General features: G+C 39.5%; 1 protein-coding gene across 1 annotated transcript; it reads right to left on the reverse strand.

Annotated features, from left to right (window-relative positions):
• Positions 1-1,659: 1,659 nt before the first annotated feature.
• LOC123767095 (cyclin-dependent kinase-like 5) lies at positions 1,660-12,664 on the reverse strand. Its single transcript, XM_045756599.2, has 4 exons — positions 12,142-12,664; positions 6,044-6,248; positions 5,558-5,652; positions 1,660-5,406 (listed from the first exon to the last, which is right to left on the reverse strand). The coding sequence occupies exons 1-4, from the start codon at positions 12,229-12,231 to the stop codon at positions 5,317-5,319; spliced, it is 480 nt and encodes a 159-aa protein (XP_045612555.1). The 5' UTR covers positions 12,232-12,664; the 3' UTR covers positions 1,660-5,316.
• Between the last annotated feature and the right edge of the window lie 4,071 nt (positions 12,665-16,735).

Genomic DNA, 16,735 nt, shown 5'->3' on the forward strand with positions numbered 1-16,735 from the left:
CAATTTTCTGATGGGTACATCAGGTCATTTGGGAATGCACCAGACAAGGGAGTGGGGAATGGTGGGGAGGACGAGGGGATGGGGGAGTTGGGGATGGTGGGGACGAGGGGACAGGGGAGTGGGGGGATGGCAGGGAGGACGAGGGGACGGGGAAGGGCGGAATGGTAGGGAGGACGAGGGGATGGGGGAGTGGGAGGTGGTGGGGAGGACAAGGGGACGGTGGAGTGGGGAATGGTTAGGAGGACTAGGGGACGTGTGAGTGGGGGATGTGGAGAGAACAAAGGGATGGGGGAGGGGGGGATGGAGGGGAGGACGAGGGACGGGGGAGTGAGGAATGGTTGGGAGGGCGAGGGGACGGGAATGGTGGGTAGGACTGAAGACAGGGAAAGGTTGCTGTGGCTCAGCAATGCACATGCGTTGCTGCGAGCAGCACCGTGTGGCCGGGTATAGCTAGTATATTAATAAATGATTGCAACATGGGTTTACAAATGGCCATTCATGTTTAATAAATTTACTATCATTTTATTCGAGCATAGTTGAGGCAGTTGATAGTGGTAAAGTTTGTGATGTTGTGTACCTAGACTTTAGCATAGCTTTTGATGCAGTGCCACATGAAAGATTGATTAAAAAGATAGAGGCTCACGGTATTGGGGGTGCTATATGAAGTTGGATTAGGGCATGGCCATACTAAAGGAAACAAAGAGTTAGTATAAATGGGGTTAAGTCAGAGTGGGAAAATGTAAGTAGAGTGCCTCAAGGCTCTGTCCTGGGACCTCTGTTAATCATAATATATATAAATGATTTAGATTCAGGTTTGAGCAGCAATATTTGCAAATTTGCCGTTGATACTAAAATCGGGAGGGAAATAAACAAGGAAAAAGACTAACTATCACTTCAAGACGATCTAAATAGGGTTTTGAAATGGTCAAAAGATTGACAGGCAAGTGGATAAATAGACATAACAAATGGGATATTAGTAGGGTATTAAAAGTATCAACACAAGACAGAACACCAAACAATGGGTATAAATTGGATAAGTTTAGATTTAGGAAAGGCCTGGGTAAATACTGCTTTGGTAACAGAGTTGTTGATTTGTGGAGCCAATTACCACATAACAAAATAAAAGTAGGATCCCTTGATTGTTTCAAGCGTAGGTTAGACATATACCTGTATATGAAGGAGATTGGGTGGATATAAATAGAAGCTGCCTCATATGGGACAATAGGCCTTCTGCAGTTACTTTAATTCTTATGTTCTTAAAATCGAGTAACGGAATGTGATCCTGTAGCCCCCAGACAGGTCCAGATGTCTGCTCGTCGGCAAGGTTCATCCAAGAGTCCCGCACATAGGTTTTGTATGCGGAGAAGGCAAGGATTGTTCAGTTGCAAAACATGATCCTTAGGCAACATTATTGTGACTAATAAGTTTATATATAGGAAAGACATGGGTAAATACTGGTTTGGAACCAGGGTTGTTGATTTATATATCAGGTCAGATAACACAATAGACACGGGTGCACTTGATTGTTTCAAGCACAGGTTAAAATGCCGTTTTATTATATTATTATATTTTGTACTTTGAGAATATTTAAATGCTTTAGCAGCATTTTCAATAAAATATATGTTCCTTAATTATAAGGGAAAATTTAAATGAAAGAAATTGACATAACATAGGCTTTATTTTATACGGATTCCCAGAATTTATTCTGGAATAAATAGATCTTTACATTATAATTTGATGAACCATTTACCTATACAAAAATGCTGACAATATATACAAATATGGTTATGTAGCTACACATGTTTGGTTACTAAAGTGAAAATCTAATTTCTATCTCTCAAAAGTATAAAACTGTTGTGAACATATGTGTGATTTTCAACACTTGTTGGCACTGTAGAAAATCGAAGTTTTGGTTTGAACTCGGTCTTAAAAAATAATTCCTACATCTACTGATGTCTGGCACTGATTGAACACACAAGTGTAGTCGTGCAGGTAATCTAAATAATAAAATAACTGCACTTTAGAAACCAAATATACATAATCTGCCATTATAATTATGAATAATATTACTCTCTAGCTCTATAGGAAGGAATTACCTGTAAATATAACTTTTGTATTCTATATAATTTAAATTAGCACCGGTCTCAATGACATTGAGAATCTTTTGAAGTCAACCATTCTGGAGAGAACAAAAATACTCGGGACTTAACATTTTGACTCAATCTTATCTTAGACTGACAAATGCAACCATACAACACAGACAGAGGCAACAAGACTTGGGGGTTTCCTACCTTTCACCAAAGCCATAACACAGTAGTATACTGTTGACGTAAGGAGCATATACATCCATTCTGACATTTTCCCATGGAGATACGGTGCAAGCACAGCAAGCATAGTAATACAAAGCATCTTTATAATATATTCTTATCTCCTACACATGCTTTACTGTTCAAATTAATTAGTAATTTTGACTCGACACCCTAATAGAATACATTATCACCTTCCACAGCCTTCAGAGAGTTCCAAGGGGAGGAAAAGCCTTCACCGAGTGACTTACACCAACAGCTTTCTCACAATTCTAGCAGCCATTATGCATTCAAAATATTATTTAAATTCTTTTGTACTTATAGAACAGATCTAAATCAGGCAATCACATGTAAATAAAAACAAATATATATATATATATATATATATATATATATATATATATATATATATATATATATATATATATATATATATATATATATATATATATATATATATATATATTAATAAAACATATTTGAGCAATAATTTGGGTAGCCACCATCTACCTGTTTAAACTGCACATCTTATTTCCTCAACTCTTCATCCTTCTTCAACATTGAAACTATATTATAATTTTGTTTACAAAGCTAAATAAACACATAAAAGCAGGGAATTATTAAATTTAAGGTAATCATATTAAAATAATTTTGCATCAAATTTGTGTTTTCATTTACTGAATTAATATTTGTACACTGTAATAGACTTTCTCAACTTCTGAAAATGTATCTCTAACTGAAGAGTTTAAATGAAATATGAGCTCAATTTTATTAAATGATTTAAGTCTCAATGAATATTTGTTATCAAAGTAGAAATATTAGTCCAAGGATAAATTATTAGGACCATTGTGGCAATAAGTAACTTCTAGATTTGGCATGAAATACAAGGCCCATATATCAATATTGTTAACAAATTAGCATGAAGCCCTTGCACTAAATGATGAAATCCACTTGGAGAAATTGATTCAAACACAGTTTTGTATATCCCTGTGAAACACATAATATAATATGATCTCTACACTGTTCATCACAAAGAAAAAATAACAAAATGCATTTCACAAGCAAATGCTTGCATTTATTGATGAGCCATTGATTATATATACTGAGTGTGTGCGTGTGTGTATTCGAGACTATATATATACAGTATATATATATATTATATATATATATATATATATATATATATATATATATATATATATATATATATATATATATATATATATATATATATATATATATATATATACTGTTGCACCTATCTCAGATGAGGCCATTGCATAGTATACAAAATTACACAGTTTTAGCAGGTACAAATGCTGCCAACATGGCACAGAGGCATTATTAGCATCTATTTTATTTATAGATACAGTAATTTAAAATAGATTTTGTCATAATAATTCTAAACAAATTGCATAATATGATACATGGAACCAATTACCAGTTAAAGTTTTAAAGTATATTGCCTAATTTCAACCATATTGAAACACGTTCTTCATTCATAGGCTATGACAAACAACTAGCCAAAACCCTACACATACAGGTAGTCACCAAAAACAAGATATTGAAAAAAAAAAAAAAAAAAAAAAATTGAATTACATTATAGTAAATATTAATTAGGGAGCTAATATATCATTACACAACTAAGAACACTTATTTTATCAAATATTAAAAATATATCTTATATAATTATATATAATTTTGCTATATTTCATTTTTTTTACTGTACCTATATCAGAGTACAGTACAAGAATGCTGCATTACAGTACTGGCAACATGATCATAAACCCTTGCTTATTTCTTCTTAAGAGAGCTTGTGAATTATAAACTGAATCAAAATAATATTCCAACACAGCCGATTCTAAACATCCCCAAGAAATAAATAATCATATAAATTTAAACGAACAAGAAGACTGTTATTCATTAGTAGCAGAAGTTAGTAAAATACCTCTGTGAATAATACTTTTCACCAGTAATGTGAACTTTTGGGTATTTTAAAATGTTAAGTTATTGACTACATTTACACAAGATTATTCCAGTCACCTTTTTGTTTTGTTTTTCATCAATCCAATTTAAGTAAATACTGTAAAGCAATTCATTACATCATAGTCATAAATATTCTACAATTTCTCCATTTAACATATTGTACATAAATAGCCTTCACAATTTTTTTAATCACACAAAAAACTAGCTAAGTACGTGTGTGCATCATTTCAAATTCTTGTAAGGCATAACATTTATATTCCATGCCTACACACTGCCGTTTAATTTTATGTTTATTCCTGTACTTTAATATTCTCTTGCAAATCAATTCCTTATTGAGGTAGACCTTAGGCTCCTACTACATCTACTGGTCTTACTTGCCCTTTAGACGCGAGTCCTTGGGTCCTTCCTACATGATCGGTCTTGCTTGAATAGCCTCGAGGCTATTCATGGGTCATGGGTCCCTTAAACATTACTAGGCTCACTTAAATACCCTCGAGGAATGAGCCCTTGGGTCCCTTCTACACTACTGGTCTCACTTATATACCCTCGAGGCATGAGCCTTTGGGTCCTTTCAACATTACTGGTCGCTCTTATATACCCCTTGAGGCAAGAGCCCTTGGGTCCCTTCTACATTACTGGTCTCATTTATACACCCTCGAGGCATGAGCCCTTGGGTCCCTTCTACATTACTGGTCTGACTTATACACCCTCGAGGCATGAGCCCTTGGGTCCCTTCTAAATTACTGGTCTGACTTACACACCCTCGAGGCATGAGCCTTTGGGTCCCTTCTACATTACTGGTCTCACTTACATACCCTCGAAGCGAGAGCTCTTGGGGTTCATAATACATTCCTTGTCTCTTCTTGAGACAAGATACCTTGGATTCCTTCTACATTACTGTTTTCACTTACATACCCTCGAGACAATATCCCTTGGGTCACCTCTATTCAGCTGGCCTCACTTACTTGCCCTCTCCAGTTTGGTTTACAATCTGGGTTTCCTGTTGCTTTATCTTCCTCCCTTTTCACGACTGGCCCCTGGAATCTTTCTGCTCCTCGTCATGATGATTATTGTCATCTTTCAGGTGGAGAACAGTTTTCAATTTGTCCATCACCTGTAGCAAAGATATATTTATGTGGACTTCTGTTGCACACTTTATTATAATTAAAGTGAATTAATAAACTGAACAGTACAGCAGAAATATTAGTTTTGTATTTTTTCCATCAGCCTGAATTATATTGCATATACTGTACTAGCACACCTACCTTATTGTGGAATTTTGTGAGAGATCCAGATGATGGGCTCTTTGAAGGGCCATTTGTCGTTGTGGCCAATGGGCTCTTTGGTGGGCTTGTGGTCCCTTAAAAGTGAAATAAATGCTTACTGTTATTATGCACTTTTAACAAATTTAGAACACGTCATTTAATAAAAAAAATCAACATAAGTTGCAAGCACTAGAAAACATGGACAACTATCACTCTGTGAGCATATATAATACTGTACAGTCCAATGTTTAGTGATGTGGGATAATAATTAAGACAACCTGTTATAGACTACACTTGAGCTAGGGTCTATATTATCATTTTCCTTTGTGTACCTAAAAAAATTATATTGAGGGGAAAAGATGCGTCATGGTGTTGAAATTTTATATGTATTCTATGAGAGCTGTATAACTATATAAATGTTGCTCTACTCTTTCTCTTCTGAATCAGCATACATTTTACATCTAAAAAGGTAAAATCAATACTCACCAGGAGAATTTGGGTCCATAGAGGTCCTTGAAGCATATCTGGAATTCTTAGTTGACATGTGGAAAGCTCTGGGTGGAGACCCAACGTACATCATATCGCTGCGGCCATGTGATGGGGCGTGGTACGAAAAGCTACGTCCAGTCTCACCTATTCCTCGTTTTCGTACGTGGGTCGGGCGTGATCGCTGGTTAGATGGGGCAGATACCTGAAGATAAGGAGGGAAGAAAGTTAACGAGTGATGGTAAATGTCAAACTACATGCATTTTTCGGGGAGGGACGGGGATGGGGCGTCATAATATAGGTTTAAGGATGTTCCACTATCAAGTGTTTAAGAATGTTCTACTATCAAGTGTTTCAGGATGTTCTACTATCAAGCGTTTAAGGATATTCTGCTATCAAGTGTTTAATTAAGGATGTTCTACCATCAATTGCTTCTTAATAGAAAAAAATCAGATGTTGGATGAGAAGAGAATATTTTATGTGTAGAAACTGAACTTCAGTTTTTATAAATATTTTCAGGAAATTTATAAAAGACTAGACTTAAGACCACAAAAATAAATAAACAAGATACAATAAGAGCAAGGAATCAAGCACAAATTCTATACCCTTTAAGTAAACAAATCCCACAGCTGACCTAGTAAACATGGGACTCTCCTGACTTAAATATTACTATTTTATGTTTTACAGGAAAGGCCTACAGTTACACCTTGTAAACTAAACTAGATAGACAATGTGTATATGGCTAAGAGCAACCCAATACCCAAGCCACAATTTTTTTTAGAACCTATAGCTACTATGTACTGAATGTACAACATATGAAAACTGTACATCAAAAAAAGTTCACATCTTTTATTATTGAAACACTAAAAAGCATAACAAAATATATGACAATGATAGGCCTAGGAATAGTAAGATTTGAGTGTTAGTCTTTTTCTTGGCTCCTCTTTAAAAGTAGTCATTCAAACTGTGGACTATTTGGGTGCGACAGTCCATTTGTTGGACAACCATCCATAGCAACTATAAGTGCTCTCAATTTTGGATGACAAATTGTACCCTGACAGATGTACAGTGTAATCTCATCGTCTAACCTTCCCTCTGTCCCAACCCAAATCCTTATCGTGAGCTATTCCAAGAGCTATATAGTCGCATTGGCGACTATATAGCTCTCTTCCTCATAGAGGAAGAGAGGTAGAGGGTAGTAAGAAAAGACAGAGAGGGTAGAGAAAGGGAGAGAGTAGTGAGGAAGAGAGAAAGAGGGAAATGATAGTGAGGAAGACAGAGGGAGAAGGTAGTGAGAAAGATGGGGGAGAGGGTAATGAGGAAGAGGAGGGTAGTGAGGGGGTAGTCCCACCAAACGTATGCAGGTGGGGGGGGGGGGGTCTACAGTATTACACAGACCAATTTGAATTCTTATATATGTCCAAATATTTCATATTTCAAACCAGCCAAGACAATTTCGAAATTGTATTTATATAACATTTTCCTATCTCAATTCAGCATTCCTCAGAAGCCTAACCTACACAAATCTTCATCTATTTTGTTATGAGTATGATGATAACCCCATCAAGCTTAACTTGAATAAACATCTGACTGAGACAACCCCATCAACCTTAGCCAGGACAAACACCTGACTGTGACAACCCCCAACAACCTTAGCCAGGACAAACACCTGACTGTGACAACCCCCAACAACCTTAGCCAGGACAAACACCTGACTGTGACCAGTCATAACCGCTTGCAAGAACGCGATACCCGCCCACCTTCCCCCGGACAAGACTGGTCTTGGCACCTCCGCTTGGCAACGCTCGCCAAGCTTCAGTTTATAACTCCATGCTTCCCCTTCCCGGTTTTGCCTCCAAACGGGATTTTCAAGGTAAACTTGCCAAGTCTGTCCGGTTTCTCATATTTTGTAAAGCATGTTAGTTTCTATATCGAATGCTATCGTATCGCTACTTGGCAACGTTACGCGAATATGACGCCTGCGTGTTTGTACTACATGACCTGAAGCTCACTCTGGTACACTTCTTTCCGTTGGTGTTTGTTGGTTTAAGACGAGTTCCACACTCGTTCCTTGACTTGTGCCCCTTAATAAACCAATCATTTTAATTTAATGGCAGTTCCTCTTTTGTCTTTCATATTGGTAGACGTTATCAATCGAGAGTTCCGGGTTCGAATCCCAGGCGGGACAGAAATGGTTGGGCACATTTCACCGCTTTTCACTTAGCAGTAAGAAGGCACTCAGGAGTTAGTCAGTTTGTTGTGGGGTTGCCTCATGGGCGGGGTCTGTAGGGGGCCCTGTAGGGGGCGAGGGGGTGGGGGGGGGGGGGGGGAGGGGGAACGTTGATAAAAGTCAAATGTGTATGAATACACTCTGGCTTCCTGTCCCCCGACACAATGAATTAACTGTGCTAAAATTCACTGAGAACGACGATTGCTCATAACTATTCAATACAGTGTAAACTACGATGCTGCTCAATTCCTTGTGAACTACGGTGGGTGGCAGCTGCTTATTAATACAGTGAACAACGATGGCTGGCTGCTACTCAATATACAGTGTAATAATAATAATCGAGGACTCAAAGCGGGAAGTCTCCACCAAACATTTAATGAAACGCTCGTTTCTTAAAAGCTAATTCACTTTTTTATTAACATAATTAAGTACATATGCATTTATACAGCTACCCTAGACGAGACGAAGGGTTATATAGTGAGTCAGAGCTACCTGATGCTAAGAAATCCCCTTCATCAGGCAGCCCGTCCTCCTGTTTCCCAACGTCAATAAACTGTCGTACTAAAGTGCCCTTATCCTAACCTACCAAAGGACCCAAAACAGAAAACGGGACAGAATGTCTGTTTCGCGAGCCGCTACCATTTTCTAGTACGACGATTTTTGGCCTACGGTAGAGTATACTGTACGTCAAAATGCGACGTTCTATTAGGAGGAAGGGTTTCCTCGGTTAGTTATAAGAGGGCATGTGATCAGTAGCCTGAGCTTGCAACCTTTGGATACAGTATGAAGATATCAACAAGAACACTTGAGTGATTAAATTACAAAGCTCCTTGTACCTCATACCGGCAGGTCTGAAGGGTCTAATAACTGGACACGCGATAATATTGTGTGTAAGGTCATGCATGACCCAGTTCTTGCTCACAGTGTTTACACACGAATGCTCGGTGTTGGGAGATTCGTCCCTTGTAGCAATCTGCCATAAGTAACAGACAATCCACACAGCCACTCTCGCAACTTTTAGCTATTATTAACCAGCAACTTGCAACCTGTACCTCGCTTCATGCAGGTCGGCGCTCAATCCCCGACCATCCAAGTTGTTGTACACCATTCTTTCCCCCCGACCCATCTCAAATCCTTATCCAGACCCCCTTCAAAGTGCTATACAGTCGTAATGGTGCTCTCCCCTTGATAATTCTCTCCCTCGCAACCTGTACTCTCACCCTTCTCGTGTGCTACCTGACTCACCCCAGTGGCCCCAGCTTTCTATATATAAACAAGGCGAAGTTTCAGAGCATCAATCCCCATGACTTTGCTAAATCAACAGATAAAGACCTGAGTAATAACGACAGTTTTATAATGTCAACGTAATCAATATAGAAAACTACACCAAATAATCAATAAAATACTTTCAAATTATCGGTTATCTTATGAGTACTTATTCCAGGTTGAAAACTAGTTAAAAACGTGTCATCTTTAATCTTTAGAATGATTTGATCTGTGATATCCTAATTATGACAGTCAGGAAGGTGTCACCTATAATGGAGTCACAGACCCCTAAGCTTAGTAGTTCACAGCTCTCAGCTCTTGACTACTCTCAAACCCTTCACTGAATTAAAATACCAAAGCTGAGTAAAATTAAAAAAAAAAAAGAAATGTTTATCGTTCTTTTGCTTGTTTAATACGAAAATCTGTTTGATGTCATGACGGGTCATTCAAGAGCACACGATCATAGTTAAGGTCTCTAAGGAGCTACATAACAGACACGTCGGGGAGGAAGGAAGCGAGAGAGAGAGAGAGAGAGAGAGAGAGAGAGAGAGAGAGAGAGAGAGAGAGAGAGAGAGAGGAAGGATGGAAGAAAGAAAGAAAGAAAGAAAGAAAGAAAGAGAGAGAGAGAGAGAGAGAGAGAGAGAGAGAGAGAGAGAGAGAGAGAGAGAGAGAGAGAGAGAGAGAGAGAGAGAGAGAGAGAGAGAGGCAGGGGGGGGGGGGGGGGAAGGAGAGAACTTCTTCAAATTGTCTGACAACTTCCAGCTTAGCTTACACCTAGTCTTCCCTTGTCCTCTGGCATTGTTCACAGGGTTTGAAGTTTGATCCAGCCTTTTCGTCTCCACTTACGAAAGCTGTATATCATTCCTGATCATAACACTTAAGACTTTATTTGTTAAACAGTTTACGTGCTTGGAAACTTCACAACCCAAGGTTATTATTGTTATAAGCAACCTCGCAGTCCATCCGGGCTCATGAACTATTTACAATAGGTAAACAAAGCCCTCGTGACTGAGGAATGATTTACGGGTTTCGTAAGTTAACGCGTAAATGCCCGATGACTCGTGGCCCGGAAAATATAATCTTTCATTGAAGGTGTCAGGTGAATGAAGGTCGCCTGATACAGACAAGATAAATATGTATCTCCTCTCGAGTGGTCATTGTGACATTGTGCCAGCTATGTAAAGATTTACGGAAAGAATGTTTTTATGTCATTAATGTATTATTACTCTTACTATAATGTGTTGATATCGAAAGCCTAATTATTTTGCATTTGCTGAGCACATTTTAACGGACATTAAAATTTAGCTATATACACAGAAAATAATTACAGTAATGTGGTGCATTATGTACAGCTTGTGGGCCTGCATTGTTCTCATGCTGACATTACTGAAGGCCTGTAGGTCTGCAATCTCGGGGTGACATTATTTAAAGCCTGTTGGCCTGCACTGTTGTCAAGCTGATATTATTTAAGGCGTGGGCCTGCACTGCTCTCATGCTGACTTACTGAAGGCCTGTAGGCCTGCACTGTTCTCACAGTAACATTACTGAAAACCTGTAACACTGTTCTCATGTTGACATTAATTTTATCTTCATTCTCGCTAAAACACTTGGCATTGTCCCCCAGAAAAAGTGGGTTTGATGGGCAGGCAAACTTGATGGGTTGGCAGATGCATACTTAATGGGAAAGAGAGCTTGATGGTCAAGCAGATGAAGACTTAATGGGCAAGAGAGCTTGATGAAGGCACTCAACTGCCACTGACACAGCAATATACAGTATAAACAATTACACCACTGACACCAGCTAACTACACCCACTGACATCAGCTTCTGAAAACAGCTACTCACTGATATCAGCCTCTGTAAAGTTACATCCATTGACATCAGCTTCTACAAAGATACGCCTACTAACATAAGCTTTTGCAAACAATTATTTTTCACATTCAACATTGCACTTCAAAACAAGTTTACTTATTACACAGTTGATTAAGGCGCGTCTGGGATCATCCCAGGCATAGATTCGAACCCTCATTACGGCCCTTGCGGATTTAAGTGTACTTATTATTTCTTAATTCATTTTTACGTGTCAAGTATCTCAAACGTGACCCCAGGTAATCTGTAACATGTATTTTAGAAGACTGTTAGTGACCATATGACACCATCGGTGACCTCAGGTCATCAATAACGAGTTTTAAGAATACTAGAGATCACGAGACACCACTGCGACCTGTCCCAGAATGCATCTTAATTAAGAAGAACTACACTTGGAAGTATCACCCTCTCCATATAATAACTCTTTGCTAGTATGCTCCCCTCTGTTGCTTACTGAGGTTCTCATAGCCGCTGCTACTTACCGAAGGACCAACCCACTTCTGCTGCTACGTAATGGGGGTTATCTCTCACAATTGCTTTCTTTAGGATCGCTCCCACTAATACTGCTAATTACCGAAGGTTCCAGTACTCTTGTCTCATTACTTACCGATGGTCTGTTCCTACTGCTGCTGCTTACCAATGGTCCGCCCCGCCCCTACTCCTGCTACTTACCGATGGTCCGCCCCCTACTCCTGCTACTTACTGCTGGTCCGCCCCTACTCCTGCTACTTACCGAAGAGCTCTCTGAACTGTTGCGGGAGCGCTTCGTATTGTAGATTTCCCAGTCATTTTTCAGCACTGGTGTCATGAATGCGCACATCATGAGTCTATGTTGGGTGATGGACGAGCCACTCTGTAGGGGGAGTTGACGGTGGCCTCTTCAGGCGCTACTGACTGACGGCTTGATCGATAGCCTCGCCTGTCTTGTTCCTGAGCTGAGGAATGGCTCTCCCGAGGAATATAGCTCGATAGTGGAGGTAGTTGAGAGTTTATTTAGATGTGGTGAGCGACTTGTAGGTGGTGCCGTTGGTGGTCAGGTAGGTGTGGCCTGTGTGACACACCTGACATGTGACGCTAAGTCAGCTGTAACAACGTGATGAGGAGTCTCTGTTCAGACGATGGTTCTTTCAGACTTCTTCTACAAGTTTAATATATGATACTGAGCTTGTGTTGCCTTGGCAGCGGAAGCGAGAAGCCAGAGCAGACCTTCCTCTCACCGTGGTTGTAGCGAGACTACCATCACTGGCTGACTGTCTCACGTTCACACAATGCTCTCGCGAGGGTCAAGTTTCTCCCGCGCTAAAGTTCGCGATTTTACCAGAAACAATATTTTATCTGAGAACTTGTAATTCCCAAATATGAGTAATAATGGTCAGTCATATAATGAAGATTGACCCAAAATATATGCTTTTGCTGTAAATTCCGTTAATAAGCATAAAACAGGATATATAGTTGTGGAATATTTTGATGTAAACACTGGCTAGTAGCGTGATATTTGTACCCCCCCTTGCGATGGTGCCACATCTTCACCGCTCCAGTTGGAAAGGTGCCAACTCCACCGGTGTCCTTACTCCCTGTGACATCTTTTATTCCCAGGAGGTTTTGCGTTCGTCGTAGTCCTTGGGTCGCACCGAAAGATTTAATGAAGGCTAATTAGCTTAAGTAATGGGTGCACAACGAAGTTTATGTCCATGTGAATCCATTTCGAATGTGTGTACTTATATACACTTACTATTTACGAATTATTATACTTTGTTTATAAGTTGATACTGATCTAATGGCCGTCTTGTGGATGAAGTTTGTTAAGAACAAGCTGGGTGGACAGCGCTTCGGATTCGTAGTCCTGAGGTTCCGGGTTCAATCCTCGGTGGAGGCGGAGACAACTGGGCAAAATGTTTTTCACTCTAATGCCCCTGTTACCTAGCAGTAAATAGGTACCTAGGAGTTAGACAGCTGCTACGGGCTGCTTCCTGGGGATGTGTATCAAAAAGGAAGCCTGGTCGAGGACCGAGCCGCGGGGATGCTAAGTCCCGAAATCATCTCAAGATCCTGTGGGTGGAGATTAAGGGTAATGCAGGCGATGAGTCACAATAACGTGGCTGAAGTATGTTGACCAGACCACACACTAGAAATTGAAGGGACGACGACGTTTCGGTCCGTCCTGGACCATTCTCAATCGACTTGAGAATGGTCCAGGACGGACCGAAACGTCGTCGTCCCTTCAATTTCTAGTGTGTGGTCTGGTCAACATTAAGGGTAATATTTATCCTGTGGGTGGAGGTTAAGTGCGATATTCAACCTGTGGGTGGAGATTAAGTGCGATATTCATCCTGTGGGTGGAGATTAAATGCAATATTCATCCTGTGGGTGGAGGTTAAGGGCCATATTCATCCTGTGGGTGGAGGTTAAGGGCCATATTCATCCTGTGGGTGGAGAGTATGGGTAATATTTATCCTGTGGGTGGATATTAAGGACAATATTCCTCATGTGGGTGTAGATTACCCACATGAGGAATATCAATATTCATCTTATGATTGGAGATTAAGGGCAATATTCATCCTGTGAGTGAAATTTGTATTGCCTGCTGATGTGGTAGGGGTTTGGCTCTCAATAGCGTTACAGTGTTTTATATCAAATAAACATTGTTTAGGGACTCATTCTTTCTTTAGAGTTAAGTTAGGCCAATTTAGGGACTCATTCTTTCTTTAGAGTTAAGTTAGGCCAAGAGTATGTTAGGTTTGATTAAGCTGGGAGGATAGGATAGGTTAAGCATATTTAGGTTAGGTTAAATTAGTAGGCAGGTTAAGTAATTAAGTGTAGGTTATTATTGGATAGGCTAGGCTACATTAACCTTAGGATAACTTAAGATAGACTAGGTTATGCTTCGTTAAGTTAGGATAAATTATTCTTAGCTTAGGTTATCATAGTCTAGGATGACAATAGTTACGTATAATAAGGTGTGATCAGTTTTATTGGAGTCAACCGCCACCTCGTGTCATTTATATTGTCTGTATCTAAATGACACAGAGGTTCCTGAAGCGTTTAGTCTTAGACGTACCGGCTCGGTAGCCTTAGAATCCACCCCATATGATTATATATTTTAATTTTAAATTCTGAATAGTCCATAGTATCAATAGCATATATACAACAAATGATTCAACCATTTATATTTCCTAAAAATCCTTTTTATGCTAACTGATATCTTTTTAATCTTTAGATTAGATTTAAGATTATAGAACTGTATTCGTAGTAGCATATTCAAATCCTTAAAAATAGTTAGCTAGATTGAACATATGTACAGCAGAGTAAATCAAGCTTAATGCTTTAGACATATTTAAAAAAGTTAAGCATACAGTTTGAATGGTGATATATAAAGGGATACTGATAAAAACCCTTGGAAGAATTAGTAAGTGTTTCAATTTTACCGACATTAAGTGATCCATTATAAAAGCTACGGCTCAACAAATAACTAAATATTAAGCAGAAAATCATTAAGTTGCATACAATTTGAAAGATAATTAACATAAATTATGTTATGTATTTGTTATCGATTGCAGAGCACGAGCATGATACGTCAATAGATGTTCTCGCGAACTATGTCTAGGCCATTACCTCGTGGAATTCAACTTTGTTCATTGAATTCTTGTGAATACCTGAGGATCGCATGCGTGACATCTGAATATGCATTAGTGTTTGGAGCCTTGAGCGTCTGGCCAATACAACAAGGTCGAATGCAAGTGTTTTCAGTACAAAGGCATTTAGGTCGACAAGTGTGATTTGAAGGTGAGTTCTGGGTGGGATAGGAGAGCAATTTTTAATGAAGTGAATTGACATTGTACATATTTATTTGTTCTTTTATTTCTTTGTTGTGTTGTAGTTTTAACACGTTTCCTTTCACCTGATAGCTCTGTTTACCCCCTTGTTAAGTATGCTTATATATCTATATCTGGCTTTTGAGACAAGCACGTTATTACTTGATTGCAAACTATTTATTGCTAGTAGTGAGGAAAGGGAGTCGGAAATAATTAAGCAGTCTACTTCAATGTTGTCAATAATTTCGAATGTTTACCAGTATTGCTGCCAACTCAACTTGCATTGTGGATGCCCAGTTACTAATTCTTATCTTCCTTTGAATTGTGCTGCCATCGGGCTGATGAGCAATAACAGCACTTCCTGCCCTCCCTTTAGCTGTATTGAGTGATCCGGCAGTGTATATGGTCTGTGCGATGTTGTTTTTAGTTTGTATATTGTGAATGTGTTCTATGGTGCACCCGTCACTGTTACCATAACTCATCGGTGTTGTATACTACTCCACCCGTCACTGTTACCATAACTCATCGGTGTTGTATACTACTCTACCCGTCACTGTTACCATAACTCATCGGTGATGTATACTACTCCACCCGTCACTGTTACCATAACTCATCGGTGATGTATACTACTCCACCCGTCACTGTTACCATAACTCATCGGTGATGTATACTACTCCACCCGTCACTGTTACCATAACTCATCGGTGATGTATACTACTCCACCCGTCACTGTTACCATAACTCATCGGTGATGTATACTACTCCACCCGTCACTGTTACCATAACTCATCGGTGATGTATACTACTCCACCCGTCACTGTTACCATAACTCATCGGTGATGTATACTACTCCACCCGTCACTGTTACCATAACTCATCGGTGATGTATACTACTCCACCCGTCACTGTTACCATAACTCCGGTACTGTATACTACTCCACCCGTCACTGTTACCATAACTCCTCGAAGCGATGTGAAGACTGGTGGAGTCAGACTCATTGCCATGGGTAACACACTTCGGCTCCTCGTTGCCAGGATATCTGTCAGAAACATCCGCATGGAAGCTGCAACGATGTTTCGATCAACTAGGCTCCAGTGTTCCCCATGGCTGTGAAGCAGCAACTCACGCAACACGAACCTATAATCACCTTACGGAAAACAAAGCACTAATTAAAGTAGATTTTAAAAATACTTTCAACCAGGTAAAAAAAGAGATGTGGTACTGGAAGCAGTTTGAACAAGTTTAACTTGTCTACTCCCATCATCTACTGGTTCCTGGACGATGGCACCCTGTCAGGGACACAGGAGTCTCTTCTAGGGAATCTACAGCTGGTGAAATCTGAGGGAGAGGAGTTAGAATTCGCCCTAAATCCATCAAAGAGCGAAATCATATCATCTAGATGAGATGATTTGAGCCAACCAATCATTTTTTTTGAGATATATACAAGAGTTGTTACATTCTTGTACAGTCACTAGTACGCGTAGCGTTTCGGGCAAGTCCTTAATCCTACGGTC

The sequence above is a fragment of the Procambarus clarkii genome, chromosome 53 (genome assembly GCF_040958095.1).
Source record: "Procambarus clarkii isolate CNS0578487 chromosome 53, FALCON_Pclarkii_2.0, whole genome shotgun sequence".
NCBI classification, from domain to species: Eukaryota; Metazoa; Arthropoda; class Malacostraca; order Decapoda; family Cambaridae; genus Procambarus; species Procambarus clarkii.